The 22,801-nt window shown below is 35.4% G+C and overlaps 1 protein-coding gene across 1 annotated transcript in view; it reads right to left on the bottom strand.

The window, feature by feature from the left end:
• Nucleotides 1–5,247, bottom strand: part of LOC113226689 (hemicentin-2) — a 79,957-nt gene extending 74,710 nt beyond the window's left edge. Inside the window, exons 1-2 of the mRNA XM_026459411.1 lie at nt 5,241–5,247; nt 3,805–3,937 (exon numbers count right to left, since the gene is read on the bottom strand). Of these exons, the coding sequence (XP_026315196.1) occupies nt 3,805–3,937; nt 5,241–5,247 (140 nt within the window). The remainder of the gene's footprint in view (nt 1–3,804; nt 3,938–5,240) is intronic.
• Nucleotides 5,248–22,801: the final 17,554 nt, after the last annotated feature.

Below are 22,801 nucleotides of genomic sequence, written 5' to 3' on the forward strand. Positions count from 1 at the left end.
TTTATTGTATTGTTATGTTTGTTAGTCTACAAGGTATGTATTTATGAGTTTTTCTCTAACTTGATTATAAATAAATTAAAAAAAAAAATGCGGAAAATTTATAGCGAACAGTCAATTCATCAATGAAGCTCCAGTTCTATTCATTATTAAAATCATCAGTGTATACTAGTCCAACAAAATTAATGATGATTTTGCTCTAATTGTTGTAGTCTCTGTCTAAATTGTTAATGATTTCGCTTCTTCCATCATACTCCTTAAATACCATGTATATCGCCCGCTCAAAAGGGAAAGATGCAATCAACTCAAACTAATGCCATTAAAGACAAAATACTCTGTATTAACAGCTGCAAAGAGCTCCATATAAGTTGGACAGCTTATTTTGCAAGTGAATCAAATAACCTGATTAGAACGACGACGTGGAAGTTCCCAGTAGTCTAGAAACTGGTACAAGTGATGAAAGAGAGTTTGTTTAGAGGCAAATCCATTGCTAGTGCACGAATCGAAACTAATGAAGTAGTCCATTTTTCTTGACGGCATCGGTGGTCCAACGGTTTGCAAGAATGGGCCGCTGAATGTGGAGGTCCCAGGTTCAATTTCCAGTAAGACCAATTTGGGATATATAATATAACGCACACACTCATGAACTTTTCTAAATTAATTCTTGTCTGGGTGTTCAGGGAATGCCTTAGTTTGAGACCAGGCAAATGGTGTGGTTGTCTGGCACATTATTATTAATTTCAGTATTCGAGTTCTGCACCACATTTCTTCTGTCTTAAGTTCTGAAAAAGCCTTAACTCATAATCTAAAGAGTTTAGCACTATAGTTTCTCTGTCGATAAAACAGACAAACAAATTAGATCAAACGATTTGAAAGAGATGTCGCTATGGTGCTCCAAATCCAAATGGGGGAAAACAACAAATTTGACTGTTGTGAAATCTGGATAACACGAGGTATACATTACCTTTGAAATACGATGACTGTTTTTTTTTGCCCAATTTTTTGGGGGAACAGAAACGTTAGAACAATTTGCACGTTTTCAGAAAATATGTGCTAAGTATTGAATTGAGCGTAATGATTGTTAAAACATCTGTAAAGCTCATTGACTTACAAATAACCGCTCACGCGATACATGCAGCCGTAGACGCATACCACACCTAGAGGTGCCAGTGATGATTTTATACCGATTTATCGAATATCGAAGTTATAACAGGTAAAAGAACTAATACTAATTGCTATTTCGGTAACTACTCTAGCAAACCATAAAGTTTTTAATGCCTGGGTCTGTCATTTAAAAAAAATAAAGAACTTCAAAAATACGTCACCACAATCGTGTGTGTTATTGTTTGGGCTGGTGATTTGGTGATGGTGACGACGGGTCTAATACAAAAACCACGAAAAAAATGTCCCAAGTCAACCTATTTAAACGTAGTGACATGTAAAGGAATATGAAAAAGCTAAAACGTTGAATTTAAATTGTAATGTCATCGCAGTACTGTCTAATTTTGCTTGCTTCGTTGTCAGTCGAACAAACGAAGACTAAAGCGTGAATGACGCTCTGTATACGATTTTAACGCCCTATAAGTTCGGACACTTTTTAGCGCGGACCCGACGTCCATATAATTGTAAGTCAATGATTTTAAATGGTTCTTTCCTATTTTTCACGTTAACAAAGGTTAAGAACTATTTTTAAGCTGTAATCTGATAAAACTCAGAACAATTCACATTTTGTAATATAATTATTGTTACTTAATTTTGTTTACTAAAATAAGTATTATAAAATATTATGTTTTAGGTCGTAAACAACTTTATGACACTGGTAACATAATCGGAATCAAAATTATTTTTATTAGACCCGTCGTCCATTTATTTGTAAGTCAATGTTTAAAATGCATTTTTTTGGTCGGTTATCCCTTTTGAGACATTTTTGACATCTTATTATTATAATTCATATAATAAGCCATAGTTCGTGTATGCTATTTTGCCTCCGTGCAATCGGTACTAGAATATATCATAGATTTTTGGGGAAATGCGGCGGATTGGGAAAGTGCTTTCGGACTGCAGAGACGTGCAATACGGGCCGTGACGCGTATTTCTAATGATGTGTGCACACTGTCGTACTTTGCGTCCTTAGGGATACTGACGCTTCCCTGTCTGCTGCTACTCCAAATAGCCATGTATGCACGTAACGACTTGTATCAGTTCGCACAGAGATGCGACAATGAACGGTACACACTGCGATACGGGGGCCGCCTCCGCGGCGATCTTCACGGGCTGGTGAAGGTGACGCGGACCGTTCATGCAAATGTAACGTAAGTTATGCAATGTGAAGTGCCAACATTCTATAACTTACGCCATGGTCTCCTTGTAAGCAATTCCAAATCTTCAATTGGAAAATCCATTGAATTCTCTCAATAAACACACTCGGCAGAACCGAGAGGCACACTTCAAATTAAGCATCTAATTTTAACTTTGTTCGACGAATTTTCTCTTATTAACACTGATTAAATTTTGCAAGACAGATTTAATACAAGACTTTAAAGGTGGATATCAAATTTTATGGTTCAAGTTTCATCGGATGCTTTTGGGCTTATGAACTTATTATTTTTGTTAATAATGGTGAACTAAGATCTGATTGTACGACGTGAGTAGGCAATAAATAATCAGTATGACTTCGTGTCTATTTATGGGTTTCGTTGATAATAACTAAAGGATATCATATTCTAAAGAACAACTGTGTCAACTACGTTGCCGGAAAGTAGATGCAAACATTTCTTAATGAAAATGTCAAAGAAAAACTTTTTGAGAAATAACAGTGGTTTCTAGAATGTTATAGAACTTGTGTTACACTTTGCTTAGAATTAGATACCCCGGATGATAACATTACAAGTTATGACACTTGAACGAACAGATTCCAGTAGTTTTGTACAGTAGATTCTAGATCAGTATGTAAGTAACTGACTCTCTAAAAATGATACTTATAATATGACAACTGGCATTAAAATTGCAATGGATAATTAGCGAAACTAGGATAGTCTTTATGACATTCATTTGACGTTTGTCATAGGGATGAGGTTAAAGTCTATAAATTTTTAGTGTATTTGACTTTTGAAGCAAAAGTTCTATTTTATAGTTTTATTTTTCCGACGTATACTGAACGATGTATAGATGAGTGAAGTGTTTTGTATTATATTGAAGGCATATAACACACAACCATAATTCAATGGATAGTTTAGAAAATTTTAAAAAATATTCATCATATCTATAGTTTATAGATTTCAAAAAAGTGATAACACGTACAAGTCAATGCATTGACTATGATTAAAATTCATAGTTTAAGAATGAATACCCGTACTCTCGCACTATATACCATTTGTCGATATACCTCATTTCAAGCAGATGCAGTGTAATGAGGTAACTTTTGCACGTTGTCGTAAAAAAACTATGAATTTTTGAAAAAAATGTTTTTCCGCTTATTTCTCACAAATGAACATTGATTTGGTGTTATTTTTACTTTAATTTGATGTATTTACGGTATACAAAGGATTTTCATTTAAAAGCGTGGTTTATAAAAATAGTTACAACGTCGTTAGAAGGTTATATTGCATAGATTCTTATAAACTGTCACAGGGATCATCCTAGATTGTTTTTAGTATAGGGACCGTTCATCAGAAGTGGCATAAATGTTAGCTTAAATTCAACTTAATTGACGTGCGCTTAACGACGGAGCCATGGTAATTTAACACAGGCTTTAGTTTACTTTGGACTCCTATTTTATTGCATTCGGACTATAAAATTAATTATTACCTGTATATAGGTGTGCCCAAGTCTTCTCGGTACCAGAGCACCAGAAGCACAGCGTCGTCGTCATCCTGCGTAGAGATGTCGCACGGCAGGTAAATCGGGTCGCCCACGATAGCCATCACTTGCGTCATAGGGACTGGAACAAACGAAATAAAGCTGTTAATTAACCTGTTCAAAAACACTTACAAAAGATATGACGTAAACCGTCTTGTTTAAGAAATGGGATATGTCTAAAATTTAACTGGTCATTGACATTGAACAAGCACATGTCAAATATTGGGCACAAAGAGAATAGAGAGTGTAGAATTCTGCCACGAGGCGGAAGAAACTTCTGTACATCTCCTCTGATGGTTCCATACTGGATAGGCACATGCATCAGAGGACATAAAATTTGTCGGAGCCAGGAAAATCCTTCAGTTCTTCCATGCTATCGGCCTTGGCTTTGAACTGTAATTAATGGTGGTCACAATAGATTAGTTGATGGTCGCAGTGATGAGAGGCTGCATATAGGTTACCTATCACAAGCTAGAAACATGATTTACAGAATTTTGTTTCTCCGAAAACCTTTAGATTTTTATTGAATAGATTTTGATTCATTTGTCCGTAAACGGTTTTTTCATTACACCACTTAATGTTTCACTATTTTGACGTATTGACAAGTTATTCTTTTTCCGATTTTTATTTCACTAACAAACTATATTCTTATTTTGTAAAAAAAACGATATCCATGATACGCTTTTGTTATATTATTTCTTATTACAGATATTAAAAGTATTAGAACGTGTCGTATAATAAAACTCGTCAAATTAAAGCACCTCGCATATTTCGAAAATATGGTAAACGAGATGCAAGTTAATTTGATTGAGTTGTAGTCGCTCGTGCGGCTTTTTCATATACTAACCTAACCTAAACCCACAGGAGGGGGTCGACCTAGCTGAGAAATGCAAACCAATTCGGTTCTGGTACTCTCCTCGATTTAGTTATAAGTTATTTATTGAATACTCAAGACTAAAACTACTTGTTTTTAAATTTCATTTCAGATGACAGCAAAAACATAGCACAATGGTATGACGAAAATTACGTAAGTGGACTTGCGGTGCACCAGCAAAATACAGTGCAGAATTTTGGAGCTGTACGGTATAATTGTATGGCGGTAAAATTTTTTCTAAGAATAATAATTTTGTCGAAACGAATTTTCAGCAATCTAAATTATATGGAAAACAGACAGTATAAGAAACATGATTAGACCAAACAAACTTCTGACCAAATAATACGTATGTGTGATAATTATTCTAATAATAAGTTTTCCGACAAACGATACTTCTGCTGTAAGATATTTCTGTGTTGTAAATTTATATCAAAACTGTCATCGCACTAATGAAAAAAAGTTGAACTGTTGTTTCGGAGTAATGAAATATAAAGGAGTAAAAATAAGTTACCCTTCATGTACCCCGAATGAAGCCACCCTAATAAAAATAGTGGTATAAAATCTATCTTACAAAATTATTGTTGTTTATCACGAAGATAGATAGATTACAAATATAAATCTGAGTCCAAATTTTACTTATATTGTTGTTCTTCGGTTAACATTTACATTTTATCGTGGCCGTTACATACGTCTCGTAAGTTGGAAGCCACCAGAGGAAAACACGCTGTCAAGTGGCCGGGTGTTGCGAACCAAAGAGTAACGGTAGTGATGCACCGTAACAAATGCTACCAAGTACCTAATTGAAAATACCTCCTCAAATATTATTTTTAAAGGGTACAAATGAGCAGTTGACGGTCATCGTCATAGATGGACCTTTGCAATCCCGACTTGCCTATGGTTGCTGGCTGTTGCAAATTCTGCTTACACGCTCTTTAACCGCTCACGCGATGCGCTCATCCTACCGCAAAATGACGGCTATTTGGTTTCGCAAATTAGAAAAGGATTCAGTTTAAGTACAGGTTTTTAAAAAAAAAAAAAAATATTCCGTTTGAGTGGTTCTAATGTTTACCATGACATTACTCCTTAAAGTATATTTTATAAACATTTATATTCAGGGTAAACTTAAAAAACGCACTTACGGTATGTTTTCAATAAATAAACACCGACATCACCAGCCCAAACAATAACACACACTATTATCGTGACGTATTTTTGAAGTTGTTTATTTTTTTTAAATAACAGACCCAGGCATTAAAAACTTTATGGTTTGCTAGAGTAGTTACCGAAATAGCAATTAGTATTAGTTCTTTTACCTGTTATAACTTCGATATCCGATAAATCGGTATAAAATCATCACCGGCACCTCTAGGTGTGGTATGCTTCCAGAGACGCATGAATCGCGTGAGCGGTTAAAAGACTCCATGTCACATCGTAAAGGAAACACTTCTGCATCGCCAGCACGACGGTATAAAACAGCAACGTAATCTTATCACAGCAAAAACACTTCTTGAAAATTGTAAGATATTTTATTACGCAATATTATATTACCAAGCAAAATTGCTGGTTGGTATTGAAAAAACAATTTTTGTAAATAGTACAAAATGAATGTTACATATATTTTGGAGTAATTTTATCGGAGCTATTTAATTACTTGTCAAATACTAATTCAAATGACTGAGTAATTATTTTTCGGGGTCACTTTTTCGGCTGTGGTGTAAAGGTTTATTTTTCGGGATACAACAATATTGCTTTCCGTCGTCAATAATACAGACAAAAACAACAATGATATTTATTTGTCCGTTTATTACTTATTTATCGAAAGTTACACCATTTTTACCAGTAGAGCTCCTTGTGAAAGAGTCAGTCCAGCGAAATACTGCCACCTTATCTATTTCTGCCGCCAAGCAGTAATGTCAGCATTATTGTGTTCCGGTTTTGAAGGGTAAGAGAGAAATTACACGTGAGACTTGTCAACTTATGTTTCAGGATGACGGGTGCAGTGATAGTGCGCCTTAGGTCTTTGTGATTTAAAGAGCTGAGTGGCACTGTAACTGTTATGAACAGGCGTGTAACTTAGCACCTGTCACGACTGTCCTGTTGATCGTCCCGTCACGTGACTTTATATAAAAAAAAACATCAAAATGTTTAGATGAGAAATAAGAAGTGTTGAAGAAAGTTTTCATTAATTTTAATAACTGCCTCCGTGACCGAACGGTTACAATGCCGGCCTGTCACGCAGAGGTTCCAGGTTCGATTCCCGGGCCGAGAGAAATATTTGTATGGTCTACATTTTGTTTTTGTCGTGAGTTTGGGTGTAATTTGTGGTTGTCTATGTGTGTGTCCATGGCACCGGCGACACAGGGTTTCCCTAGTGCGGGCCTATGTTGAGTGTGTGCGTGTGTGTGCGTTATTAATGTTTTTTGATACACAAATGATGTTGTGTGGAGTTGGGGTTGGAGTTTAGTTGTTAGAAACAGAAGCTATAGCTGTATTTCAGATTCTTGAATGGGAGGAACGATTTCATACGCATTTTTGTGAAACTTCGTAGCAACAAGTTTCTTAGGAAACAAGTGCCTCAGTTTGAAATTGTGCAATACATGCATATAGATTACCACCGCTAGTTATGCAATACACAAAATAAGGTGGGCGAGCCAACACCTTTCTGGACAATACAGGGGTGCTGTACTGTACGGTCCTGGGCGCATCCAGGACGTTCACCCAAAGCACTAGCACTTTGAAAACCGAATAAAGTCGGTATCAACGGGCTGATTGGGGTCGTATCTGATTGATAAGGTTCCTGTAGAGGCTTGCTTGTACGGATAATATTGCCCTTCCCGTATAAAGGTAGATAGGGAGGGGCATAAACTACAGAACAATATAAATACAGTAGCAGTGGTTAGTTAGCGTCTGATGCGTGCCAACTATATGTCTCTTTGTATGATATGAATGTGTCGTTCTTTCGTGCAAATTCTCAAAAATCCAAGAAAAACGCCTTGTGGTGGGATTCACGTCTTCAGTCTTATTTTAATAAATTTTCAATTTTCTGTTTATCGAATTCATTTTTTTGTTACAAGAAACGAAAATACAGCTGTGGTATAAGCTGCAATGTGGTCGCTTTTTTTTGGAGAACTAAATTAAAACTCCAATTCGTCGTGGTTCAGCAATTTGCAGCTAGATGGCAGCACATTGATTGAAATTTCAAAATAATATCAAAACGTCGTAACTTTCAATAATAGGTATTGCTGGTATTGAACATCCAGCGATATGCCAACAGGGTAAAGTTTATAATAACTCTTTATTGCACAAAGAAAAGATACATGAAACACAAGTTATAAAGGACATATACATAGGTGAGCTTATCTCTAGAAGAGATCTCTTCCAGCCAACCCTAGCCTAGGTGAAAAATGTAGTCTGCGGGACTAATTATTGTACAATAAAATTAAAATTTAAATGTGAGTAAAAAAAATAAATAAATTAATATATATATATAAATATAAAAGATGATAATATGTACATATGACAGACATACACACCTACATGAACTTTATATACATAAATACAAACATAAGCAGAATATATATTATAATCTAAACAAATTACTACTTTATAACATAATGTTACCTATTAGCTATCTAACGCGTTCGACAGGTAGTGCTCTTTTAATTTATGTTTGAAAGATGCCACCTTATATTAACAATCCAGAATTTATTTCACTTAAATTTGAAACTACAACCAATCAATATCAAGATTTTGTAGAGTTTTTCAAATTAAGAATGTGTGAGTTATGGCGACATCGGCTCTGATAGTAATCAGGGCTTAAGACACATCCATTTTCTTTTCTTCAGTGCTTTAAACAAATCTTAAGTAGTAAGGTACGTGTTCTCAATGGAAAGACACAAATTTTTGTTCAAGTATACTTTTTAAACACAGAAAAGTGGATCGAAGGAATTTTTTCTTGAGTGTTTTTTCTGAGTGTTCGCTCTTTGTATTAATAATTATAACAAACTAATGGAGTAATTTCACAAAAAATAATTGAATATCAATTCAATAAAAATTTAATTAATACAGTGAATAGCGACATCTCTCGCCAGGACTGGTAGCTGTAAAAGTACTAACTGGGTGATAAATCTGTAATAGATTTCTCATAGATGGCGCTACGACTAAAAAGTCGTTGAAAGACCAAGTACAAAGACACGACGCAAGCACATAGAAAAATTCGTGAGGTCCGTTGGTTCGTTCCGTGGCTTAGTTGGTATAGCGTCTGCACGGTATGCGACGTAGACGTCGGTTCGAATCCGACCGGATCGAAGGAATTTTTTCTGAGTGTTTTTTCTGAGTGTTCGATCTTTGTATTAATAATTATAACACAGAAAAGTGATTGGATGTACTAGAAAATTTGCAATGCCAAATATAGTCAGAGAATGATGCCATAGAGCTATGGTATCAATGAGTAACGTTTATCAATCTTCCTATCTGCTTAAGTAGATCTTCCAGACCTTTCAGCTCAAATTGAGTTCTCGCTTGAATATAGTACCGTGTTGTTTTCAATTTCCTTATATTTCGTCAGTGTATTTTTGGGACCGCTCTTTCCCCGCTTGTTTTTCAAATATATTTTTTCTATTATTGTTTCTATCCGCTTGGATTCACCCGAAGGTTGCTAAATTTGCATATCAGAGAAAATTCAAAGATGAATGCAGGGTTTCCTGATTCCTTTTGTGTGGGCCCAGTGGTTTGTTTTGTTTTCAATCCCGGCTTTGATTCGGCCTTCGGCAAGGGATTTTGTATCGAGATTATTGTTTTTGGCAAAATCTTTTGTGTCTGTCGAATGTGTGGGATTTGGTTTAAATTTCAAAGGGCGAATTTCATTTTCAGAAATTTGGGGTACAGGAAATGGATACGACAATGTTGGGGTAACACAATGCGCTGTGTTCGTCGTTGTGTCCTCATTTTCTATAAATTTGAATTGTTTATAATTTAAAAGGGGAGTCGAATATAGAGGACTTCGTGATTTAACAATAGTACAGAATAGTGTGCTTGAATATAACGGATATAATGGATACAGGTATTGTAATCGTGAAATTTAATACCGACGGTGAAAAGGAAGAATCGCTGAAGCGCCATTTTGTGAATTTTACAGGTTCTAAAGTTCTTATTGTAAGAAATAAAATCGTATTTTTTTCATGAGAATTTAGAGGGATGCGCTCTATGCACCTGTAATTTAATAGTATATTTAATAGTACAGAGTACTAAAAAAACGGACCTCAAAAGTACGTGGAAATATACATGTACAATATACATGTTTATAAATTCATCTTAGTAACTTTAATTGACTTAAGTTTGTATGGATTCATTGCTAAAGTATAATTACGTGTCGAGTTTTAAGGTTTTCCTGATTGCTACATTACAGGAAATGAAACAATTTCTTGTTTTGGTTCTAAACCGCGTGTATTTGTTTTCTCAAATAAAGCCAATATTAAATATAATATCTATAACCGAAGCGTTGGTTACATTTCCTATCAATTAAAAAAAATCATTTCATCCCAAAAAAGAGTTTAATTTCCTACCCATAAATTATTAATCATAATAACAAATATTAGATAACACCACATATGTTTCTCTGATCCCAAAGTAAGCAAACAAAACAAACTAGCTGTTCTTGGTAGTTGTTTTCAAAAAGTCACAAATTCAATTAAGGGTAACAATGTATATGAGTCTATAATAATATTCCAGTTGATATTCAAAATTTGCCATTTATTCGCTCACGCGATGCGGTCCTCCTACCGCAAAATGGCGGCTATTTGGTTTCGCAAATTAGAAAAGCATTCAGTTTAAATACAAGTTTTTATAAATAAAAATTATTATTCTGCATTGCTAAATAAATACCCTCCGTACTACCAACAAAAACATCTCAAATAAAATGCAGTAATACACCGCCAATCCTACACTTAAAAAGCACTAATGAAATTTTTGGTGTACTTGGATAAATATGATAATATTCCGTTTGAGTGGTTCTAACGTTTACCATGAAATTACTCCTTAAAGAATAGTTTACAAACATTTATATTCAGGGTAAACTTAAAAAACGCTACCGTTTGTTGCTAATGTTTTCAATAAATAAACACCGAAATCACCAGTCCAAACAATAACACTCACACGATTGTCGTGACGTATTTTTGAAGTTGTTTATTTTTTTTAAATGACAGACCCAGGCATTAAAAACTTTATGGTTTGATAGAGTAGTTACCGAAATAGCAATTAATATTAGTTCTTTTACCTGTTATAATTTCGATATCCGATAAATCGGTATAAAATCGTCACAGGCACCTCTAGATGTGGTATGTGTCTACGGCTGCATGTATTGCGTGAGCGGCTAAAAGGTCTATAGTAATACAGTTCGCTTTTTATTTTACGTCCCATTAGGAACCTTACAATACCATGCCTTACTTTCTCAAACTCGTATCATAAAAAGAGTGATTATTCAGATGACAAAACTTTCTATTTATTTCAAATTTCTTATCCAGGGTGTTAATTTGAATGCATTATTTTAAGAATAGGTAAAAAAGGAAAAAAAGCCAGTGTATGAATATGCAGGACATGTGATGTGAAATCAACCTGTAAAATTTGTATATGAACTCCATTTTTTGCATTCCAGTAACTTTGTGCTTTAAGATACGAGTTTGAGACAGTAAGGCGACGAATAGTGAAACGAAAACTTTGTACTGAAGGCTTATTACACAGCTTCTGATTACTTATATGACGCAAAACCGTGGCAGTGACACGTTTAGTTCTTCCAGGTGTTCTTGATCTATGATGTTGGAAATAAATTGCAAATGATGAATGTATTTATATGTATGTTTACAAAGAGTTTCTTGCTTATTCTGATCTTGGGAATTTGCCTTACGAAGCTGTAGAGTTAAATCAATATGACGACTTCCAGTTTAATTTGCTTACATAAAAAAAAAATTTGAGAATGAATTTGAATTTGTGTTATGGAAATCGGAAACAACGACGTACCACAACACCCAGACCTGAGTCAATAATAGAAAAGTTAGTTTTTTTACACTGACCCGGCTTGGGATCGAACCCGGGGCCTCTCAGATGGCGACACCATGAAAATTGATGCGCAAGCCACTCGATCACGAAAATCATATTATTCCGAATTCGTTTTATTCTCCTGATCTTAACTACCACACAGTAAGGAACCCACTACGTTGTCTCATTGCATCCGGGTAGAACCGGACAGAATTCCGGACATCCGGCCCGCCCCGGACGCTTATCCGGCTCGCGTGAGCACTCGCACTGGCCGATTTATCGCTCAGAAATAAGTGGGTGCTTGTGATTTCGAGAAATATAATATTTATTGTTTTAGGAGGTCTTGGGATCGCTATAGCTGGCGGTGTAGTAGGGCAAATGTACTGTTAATGGTTGGACTAAGGTAGCAATAAAACTGTTTGTTATCAGAATGGTAGGCATATTATTTGATTTTTAATTCCTTAATTGTATTTTATTATTTTTTAATTATATACTTTAATTACATCGAATTCAAAGAGGTAATTAAAATTCTAATTTAAAAATTGTTATAAAATTAAAAAAAATATTTATTGTTTTTGAATTAAAAATAAAATAATGTGTGAAATTCGTGTAAGTTTAAATCAAAGAATGGCATATTCCAGAGACAATAAAACATCTTAAGTGACAAATAGTAGTGTTTACAACAGAGCGTTTCAAAGAGAATTACGCTCTTAGAACTAATTTTAAGGTCAAATAAAATAATATCGTCGGTTACTTTCTCAAACTCGTATTATTATTACTATATCGCGTTATTATTATACCTATTCTTAAAGTGATGCATCCAAATTAAGACCCTTGATAAGCAATTTAAAATAAATAGAAAGTTTTGCTATCTCCTGAATAATTACTCTTTATTAGACACAAGTTTGAGAAAGAAAGGCATCGATATGTCAAATAAAAATCAAACGACGATACGACTACCATTTTTCGTAGCAGTAGAGCTCCTTGTGAAAGGGTTCATCTAGGGAAGTACTGCCACCTTACCTATTTCTGTCGCCAAGCAGTAATGTCAGCATTACTGTGTTCCATTTTTGAAGGGTAAGTGGGCTAGTGAAATTACAGGCACATGGGACTTGTCAACTTGTGTCTCAGGGTGACGGGCGCTGTGGCAGTGCCCTTTAGATCTTTGCGATATAAAGCTCTGAGTGGCACTGCAACCGTTATGGATAGGCGTGTAGCTTACCATCAGGCGCACGACTTGTTCGTCCCATCACTTACCATACGTGGCGTGGACCACGATAGCAAAATTTAATTGTCAGTCTAGATCCTACAATAGATACTTAGATAGATGATTTTAAATTCGAGACTTAATCGTGTATAAAAACATATCTTACTTAACATCGAGATACTATTGATAGTACTGATGTGATCCGGTCGAAGTTGTCATTAACCCATCCCATGACTCAATATTAACCATTTCGGTTATCTCAGAATATGGATGCCGTATTTCCTCTTACTATCACGTATTTTCGTGACAATGTATGCAATATTTTTCCATCTTTCGTAAGTATTCGATTATGGAATGTGAGCCTCTCCAATAAAATGTCGGCACGATCAGGCCACACGTTCGTGGATCAGACATTTCACCAGAACACCGCCTCATCTATTGAAAAACGTCAACAATTTTTTGCAACATAATGAAGATTCGTATTCTTTAGCTAGACAAAGACGATTTTCCACTCAGGAGAAGAGCCCCGAGTGGCAATGCTGTCCCAGCAATAGGACATAGAGAGATTTTGTAGATTCTGATAAACAGTTTAATGCATTTGAAATTTAGGTATTTTCAATAATTCCTTGCCTTTGTTCGGACATTGTGTACTGCAATCGTTTTCAGGTTATTCCCTTATTCAAAAGAGGTAGGAAAGTTGATCCTAGCAACTATAGGCCCATTTCAATTTTACCAGCTTTAAGTAAAATATTCGAAAAGGTTATGCTAACTCAATTGCTGTCCTATTTCGGTAGGAATCATATTTTTCATAGTGAACAATACGGGTTTACTAGTGGTAGATCGACTAGCGATGCGGGGGTAGCGTTACTAAAACACATCTTTGATGCTTGGGAAAGGTCCCAGAACGCTATTGGTGTTTTCTGTGACCTCTCAAAGGCATTTGATTTCGTTGGTCATATTACTCTTATTAGGAAGCTGGAACATTACGGTGTAAATGGCAAGGCGTCGAAACTTGTCTGGTCATATCTCAACGGTAGAATTCAGAAAGTAGACATAAATGGAGTGACTTCTTTGGATTCTCCAGTAAAAATGGGTGTTCCGCAGGGCTCAATACTTGGACCTTTCTTATTTCTGATTTGTGTGAACGATCTGACATTCTTTGTTAAGGACCATTGCGAAATAGTGTTGTTTGCTGATGACACATCCTTGATTTTTAAAACACAGACATGACATTAACTATCACCATATTAATGATACCCTCTCTAAGATAGTTTATTGGTTTAATGCTAACAATATATTGCTTAATACCAAGAAGACAAAATGTGTTAAATTTGAATTACCTAACGTAAAATCGGCTAGTCCAAGCATAGAAATAAACGGAGAAAAGTTAGACCTTATTAATAAAGCAGTCTTCTTGGGAGTGACCTTAAACAGTAAACTTCAAGGGTTTCCACATATATCTTCCCTGGCCAGCAGATTAAGCTCCGCTGCATACGCAGTCCGCAGAATACGTGAGCTTACCGATGTTAGTACTGCTAGACTAGTTTACTTTAGTTACTTCCATAGTATAATGTCCTACGGGATTCTCATGTGGGGTAAAGCGGCAGATATTCAAACCATATTTGTATTGCAAAAACGAGCGATTCCTTCTGTGTACCGTCTAGGTTCTCGGGTATCTCTCAGAGAAAACTTTAAGGAGACTGGTATCGTGACTGTGGCATCACAGTACATTTACTCAAATATTTTATATGCCCGTAAACATATACATAATTTCAATAAGAAAGAAGATATCCATAATATTAACCTTAGAGCTAAGTACAAACTCATGGTACCACGATTTCGTTTAACCAAGGTAAACAACTCTTTTATGGGGAACTGTATACGGTTTTACAATAAGATTCCGGAGCATATATTAAGTTTATCATTTCCTAAGTTTAAAAACTACATTAAAATATTTTGATCGAAAAATCATATTACAAAGTTGAAGACTACGCGTTAGATAAAAATGTATGGAAAGACGACATGGCTCCAGAATCCACACAAATTTGATTCAAAGTGTATTCCATAGCATTTAAGTTTATTTGAAAAGAGCAATCCCTAGAGTTTCTTGCTCGTTCTTCTCAGGGAGGTCAGCGTAGTGAACGAGCAGTAGCTTAACTGTGACGTTTTCAAGTGTAAATTTATTTTACCTATGGAATAAAACATCTTTGACTTTGACTTTGACTTTGAGGTAATGTAAATGTAATATAAAATAATGTATTTAATATTTATTAAGTAAGTAAATCATATATCTCCTAAACAGAAAATTAAATTAAATTCATAGTCGAATGAATCCAATTCTAATTATTTCAAATTGTTTATTAATCTAATGTGACAAGTAATTTATGAATGTTGTGTACTCCTTAATGGGATATGTATTAGAAATTAAAATGATTATTTAAATATCTTGGGAATGTGTGATACGTATTCTGTGGATTTACCTAATTAAATAAAAAAATAAATTAATAAATATAATTTATAAAATTAATTTATAATTAATTATAAATTATTTTTTTAAATAAATTAATAATTGCGCCTTCAAACCATTTCAACCACTAGACACATACACAACGGAAATCTTGCGTTTGCAAATTTAAATTTATTTTCAAAAACTATAATCGCCATTTCACGAAAGATCAATTATACGTTTCGTGATGTTATTGATTTCAACGAGCGATATATTTGTTATAAACATGCTAGATACTTGTTTATATAGGATTTTACACATAGATTATCAGCACAGAAGAGCCTTCCTTGAGAAGCGTTACTTTTTTTCTAAACGATTATTTTAGCACTTGGCCACTGATGGTCGTGACTGCGCCACTACACAAAAGGGCGGACTAAAGTCTCTTAACCCTTATTACATTATATAAGTAGAGACACTACTAGAGAAGAGTGTACAATTGAGACAGAGAAAAACCGTTACATTCCAAGGCGAAGTAGTCCTATCACCACGACTTGAAAGAAACTGTGAAGTGCCATCTAGTGGAGAGGTAAGAACGAAAGAAAAGAAAGAAAGTTCTACAAATATTTCAAAGTGACATATCGCACTGCTATTACCATAGTGTTGTAACTCAAAATATGTGAAATTCGAAACTCTACTATTATTGAACGTAAAATTTGGTTTTCTACAATCCAATACAACCGTCATTAGAATATTCTGACAAACAATTTAAAGATATCTACTTAACTCAAAATGAGAGAAAGTTTTTCTTAGCTAGTTCTGTACAAAACAGTCTTTACTCAAAAAGATTAAATTATTTTTTCCTTTTTATTTTTAAATATATTTGGTAAGTAGGTCATTGTTTAGATGTCTGTTATAAAGTTTAATCTATATTTTTAAAGTTTAATATACTTTTTAATAATCTTTCAAGGGAAGAAAGTAATTCGTTTCTGATCGATTCTGAAAAAAATACACTTTTTGAGTTAATATACTATTGTATGAACAGTGTGATATCGTAGATGGTAAAAATGTTTGACGTTTTGAACATCTTACAGAAAATATCGTCTCCATTATTAGTTTCCTACTGGCAATTGTTGAAGTATTATAAAGTCAAAGTCAAAGAATATTTTTTTTTACAATACTAAGTGACAGGACGAACAAGTCGTGCGCCTGGTGGTAAGCGACACGCCTGTCCCTAACAATTGCAATGCCACTCAGAATTTTAAATCACAAAGATCTGAGGGGCATTGCCACTGCGCCCGACACCCTGAGACATAAGTTGATAAGGCCTCTGTGCCTGTAGTTTCACCAGTACCCCTCAAAACTGGAAAGCAGTAATTCTCACATTACTGCTTGGCGACAGAAATAGGTAAGGTGACAGTACTTCCCTGGAACTGGAACTCTTTTACAAGGAGCGCTACTACTATTATCGTATAGGTAAAACAAATTTACACTTGAAAACATCACATTTAAGCTACTGCTCGTTCACTACGCTGACTTTCCTGAGAAGAACGAGTAAGAAACACTAGGGATTGCTCTTTTCAAATAAACTTAAATGCTATGGAATACGTGTCGTTTTTCTATACATCTTTATCTATCACGTAGTCTTAAATTTTACAATGTCAATATTTTTAAACTTTTATTGAATTCATATTCTATTATTTTTGTGAAATTACTCCACTAGTTTGTTATTATTGTTAATACAAATATAGAACACTCAGAAAAAACTCCTTCGATCCGGCCATATTCGAACCGACGTCTTCTAGCATACCGTGCTAGACGCTATACCAACTAAGCCACGGAACGAACCAGCGCGCGTCACGAATTTTTCTATGTGCTTGTCGTGTGTTTGTATTTGGTTTTTCAACGACTTTTTAGTCGTAGCGCCATCTATGAGAAATCTTATTGTTGTACAGGTCTTTGAATGACGCACTTGGCAAATTAATTTCATATATTAAATATCAAATACGGTTGGGACAGCAAATGCTTATTAATTTCCGAAAGTCGCCTGTCGGCCAGCGCTTGGGAAATAAGTCTCTGTCGTGTGGGATTTGCTCGGTCATTTCTTTTTAGTCTCCAGTTTGAACTTTGACTTTTTCGATACCAGGGCTTTGAGGATATCGAGAAGAAAACGTTGATATTTTAGCTCAAGTCGTTGGACATTATTTATTAAGACATTATTAATATAATTTTCTTTCTTGGTTTTTTATACAAATAATAGGGTAGACAATACCTGGTCTCAAATTTGAGATACTCCAGTGCTATAGATAGCCGGAGTAACGAGTAACCGGAGTGCTGCCCGAACATGACCGTGTTCGCCCGTGGCGGCCTGTTCGGATAACGGCCACTTTGAAGCCGGGTTAACCTCTCGACACATAGCCGAATACACGCCGCCACGCGCGTTGACCCGAGGCCGCCCGGACTCGCCCGTGGCGCGAGCTCGCCCGTTCAAATCGGCGTGTTTGAAATCACGGGCCGTGGGAAGCAAGCATAAGGGTACTGATGGAACAAAAAGCACACAAGACTTGTCACTTTTACGTCTAAAGGTGAATGACAGTGGCAGTGCACCTTTGAGACTTAAAGCTCTGAGCGACATTGCAATCGTTCTGGGTATGCGTGTTGGTTACACTAACGACTTATTATCGCGACATTTAATATCATTATATCATATTATATATTGTATGTTAGCGGACAAGTTCGACTGTCCTGTATATAAACTGCGTCTGTCACTTGCATGCCATTACAAACACTTAGGGTCGTATTCCAGAACTCGTTTGTCCTGTATATAAACTGCGTCTGTCACTTGCATACCATTACAAACACTTAGGGTCGTATTCCAGAACTCTACTCCATGTTCAAGTCAGAATTTGAGCAGACTTGAGTATGATTTCAAGCACTGGAAATACGACCCTAATGGCAAGGACTTGAGTATGATTTTCAGTGCTCACTGCAATACTCAAGTCCTGACTTGAGTATTGAGTAGAGTTCTGGAATACGACCCTTAGATCATAAGTACTTTTGTTACTAACCATCTGTAGATTTTAGTCAATACAATTTTTAATTAGGTTTTAATTATGTAAATTTTAAATATATGTAATATGGTAATAGTATTTGAAGTATATGTTTATTTTATTTATTTATTTAAAAAATAATAATAAAACAGTGTGATGTGCTACATACAGTAGAAACAAAGTTGTGAATTTCCTTTACTAGAGAAATTAACTCCAAGGTATTATGATCTAGAAGCTAATAAGTAAATTTTGTAAATTTGGAAAAAAAATTAGACTAATCTAATCATTAACATACACAGGGCCACCATAATCATTTAAACATAGTCATTTTATTCGGGCCGTGACGCGTATTTCTAATGATGAGTGCACACGGTCGTACTTTGCGTCCTTAGGGATACTGACGCTTCCCTGTCTGCTGATACTCCAGATAGTCATGTATGCACGTAATCACTTGTATCAGTTCGTACAGAGATGCCACAATGAGCGGTACACACTACGATACGGAGGCCGCCTCTGAGGCGATCTTCACCTGACGATGTCACTAGCGCTCCGAGCACGCCTTCCTTTCGCTTTAGGCTAGAAATGTGACTAATCCAGTCTTTTTTAAATATATCGGAAGTTTTTAATTTTAAATAATAGTATTTTATTATATCGTTGCTATTTTTCTTAAAAATCAGTTTATAATGCAATTCAATACATTTGTTTAGTTAATTATTCTCATTGACGTATTTAAGGTACTAAATTGACATGTAATGGTATTTATGAATAAATGATGATGATTATGCTGCCCTCGTAAGAAAATGGCATAACTATACGTAGTTTATACAGCAGTTGTGCCTTTTTGCGTTCATTCTCATTCGTTCCCTCACTTTTTATTGACACCAAGTGAAAAGACGCTTGGTGGTAAGCAACACATCAGTCCATAAAAATTGAAGTGCCACTCAGAGCTTTAAGTCGCAAAGCTCCGAGGGGCACTGCTACTGTGCCCGTCTCCCTGAGACATAAGTAGACAAGTCCCATGTGCCTGTGATTTCACCAGCACCCTTACCCTTCAAAACCGGAACGCAATAATGCTCACATTAATGCTTCACGACAACAAATATGTATATCAGATATCATAAAAAAAAATAACCATTAAAATTGCCTTAGCTTTCACAGTTTTTCGTCTGTAGACTCATTCTTGTAAGAACAACGTGACGTATAAAAGCCTCGCTTCCGATTATGTTTCCCACTCCAGTCTAATATTGAGAGGTTTTTACGCAACACCCCACATACGTCATGCACAAGTCAGCTGCAACGATCACACACACGTTATGTGGTCCTAGTCACGTACTCGTTTTTTTATTGATGAATTATGTTATTTTGCTGTTTTCAACCAACATAATATGCTTTTGCGGTTTCTACAGATGATTTATTTATTTTCTATACAGTTTTGTTGTTAATATTAAACCGAGTTAGGATTTAAGGCTTTCATCGCTTCCGAGTCTTTTTTGGTATCTTTCATAAGATCGAAACATATTTTAGGACTACAAAAACTCACTTTGATAAGGGTGAAACGATATTTCGTGACCACAAAAATGCGCTTTCATAGGAGCAAAACATATTTTAGGACCACAAAAACACACTTTGATAAAGGTGAAACGATATTTTGTGACCACAAAAGCGCGCTTTCATAGGAGCTAAACATATTTTAGGACCACAAAAACACACTTTGATAAGGGCGAAACGATATTTTGTGACCACAAAAACGCGCTTTCATAAGAGCGAAACATATTTTAGGTCTACAAAAAGACACTTTGATAAGGGTGAAACGATATTTTGTGACCACAAAAACGCGCTTTCATAGGAGCTAAACATATTCTAGGACTACAAAAACACACTTTGATAAGGGTGAAACGATATTTTGTGACCACAAAAGCGCGCTTTCATAAGATCGAAACACATTTTAGGACTACAAAAACACACTTTGATAAGGGTGAAACCTTAGAATAATAACGCACAGAATGATAGTTTCATATCAAATGAACTGTCACAAGTGAGGCAAAAATCAAATTCATGTAGGCTAGTTTTAGTAGTAGGTTAATTTTCGGTTTTAGTGAATATTTATATAAAATACAAGTTGAAACGCGTTACTTCCTTGTGGAATGTGATGTTAGTATCTATTTAATGTTTGTCTGACCTATTTTTACACTCATTTACCGCACATTTCATCATTTTTAGCTAAAATTCTTGATCTGTTCGCGGTGCAAGTTGACCTTGAGCACTGAAGGCCCGCCCGCTCGTGTAGGCCCATTGGGCGCGCTTCAATTTGCCTCACTTAGCATGTGCGGACTAGGTTTCTATGCGTTATTATTCTAACGGTGAAACGATATTTTGTGACCACAAAAACGCGCTGTGATTAAAGCAAATATCGTTTCGCGGTTTCACTTTAAGGTTTTGTTTTTGCTAAGAAAATGACTGACAAAAATTATATTTTCTTTTGTTACGTAGTGTTATTATAACCTATTATAAAAAATAAAAGAACTTTCAAAACACTGAGGCCCTTGGCTTTGATTGAATTTTTGGAGAAACATGAACGCCGATTTCTTTATCGAATTTCTTTATTGAAGCCCTTTGTGTTACATAAATGGCTTCTTTTGAACTTCGTTCAAAGCAAATCATTATCAATGTCATTAAATTTCAATAAAACAGAAATGTAACCTTGAAACAGTAACCTTTATAGCGGGGGTGGGAAATGTTTTTTAAATTTATGATAACTAAATAAATATAACATACGATAAACATGGGACCATGACCATGGCACTCGTAAAGAGCCCGAAACATTGATTTGTTTGAAAAACTAAATAGTTTAATTTTTAAATGTGTTACAATCGCGAAAACGTAAGAAATCGAAACGTGTTTTTAGCCAACTTCAAATAGGATGTGGGTACACGGAAGGATTTTGAAAAATTTTGGTTGGATAGAGTGTCCAATGAAAAAGTATTGCAGATCGTTAATAAGATATTAGAGGTCTTGAGTATTGTCAAAAAACGAAAGCTACAGTACTTTGGTCATATAATGTGTAAAGATAGATACGACCTGTTCCGACTAATTATGTAAGGAAAAATCCAGGGAAAACTAACAGCTGGAAGAAGGCATACTTCGTGATATGATAGCCCTAATGATAGAAGACGCCGACTGAAGAAGAAGAAAAGTGGAGGAGGTTGTCAACTCGAATGTAACCTTTATTTTTTTGTGTGCACTTCTTGTTATGCGATTATAAAATCTGATTTTCAGTAATTAGCAAAAACGTGCTTGATCCCTAGATACTTTTAATGTGTGTGTTCCAGACTTAGGATACAAATGAAGTTTGATCTAGTGTTCAAATAAACGAAGCTAATCACAACCAGCATGGTTCATGTCATGATACCCAGAGATGTCGCTCTCCTTTGCATACGGCAAATCGATCTACATATGTATCGACGAACACTACAGAATCGTGGCAATCGCAACGGCACTCTGAATAAATTATTGTATACAACATTTAGAGAACTGAGAGGTGACCATAATCCGCAGGTGCAAAAGAACTGGTACTAAACTTTGAATAACGATACCCATACGTTATTAGTAGACCTTGTGCACCTACGGGCCAACATATTGCCCATTATAAGTCAAGTCAAATAATCTTTATTTCATAGGTAAGCAAATTACACTTGGAATTGTCATATTGATTAAATTCCACTGCTCATTTGTAGGGCAGATTCCCCTGAGAAGAATGAGCAAAAAACTCTTGGGGTTGCTCGCAGACCACATAAATGCCATTGTTGCTATTTGTAATATATATTTGAATATATTTATCATTACAATATTTAATTTAGACATTTTATGTCAAGACTGCCTGCAAGAGATAAACTGGTCACTACCACAGATTATTGTCATACAAATACGGAGAAGCTGTACAACCTTTAGAATAAAGTTTTGTTTCACTGTTTCCACCTCGTAAATGGCAAATTTTGAATATGAACCAGAATCTTATTCTAAAAGCGTATACGTTGCCTCTTAAATGAGTTTGTGACTTTGTGAAACATGACTGTCAAGAACTAGCTAGGAAAGAAATTAAAAATTAAAAAGAAACGTACTGTAACGCTAAGAATGTTAATTTCTTGAAACTTATCTTTCAAAGACACTCTAGGGCCCAAATGCAATGCAGTGTTGCCTTCTAAGGATTTTACCCATTGATAGAACAACATCAGCTGTACTGAAGCGAAAACATATTACCTGAAAAATTTGCCTACCTAGTTACGACGGTCATTCAGGACAGAGGCGATAAATACCACAGAAATTCGCCCCTAAACCTTACC

Source organism: Hyposmocoma kahamanoa, unplaced genomic scaffold (genome assembly GCF_003589595.1).
Source record: "Hyposmocoma kahamanoa isolate Upper Pololo Valley unplaced genomic scaffold, ASM358959v1 192, whole genome shotgun sequence".
NCBI classification, from domain to species: Eukaryota; Metazoa; Arthropoda; class Insecta; order Lepidoptera; family Cosmopterigidae; genus Hyposmocoma; species Hyposmocoma kahamanoa.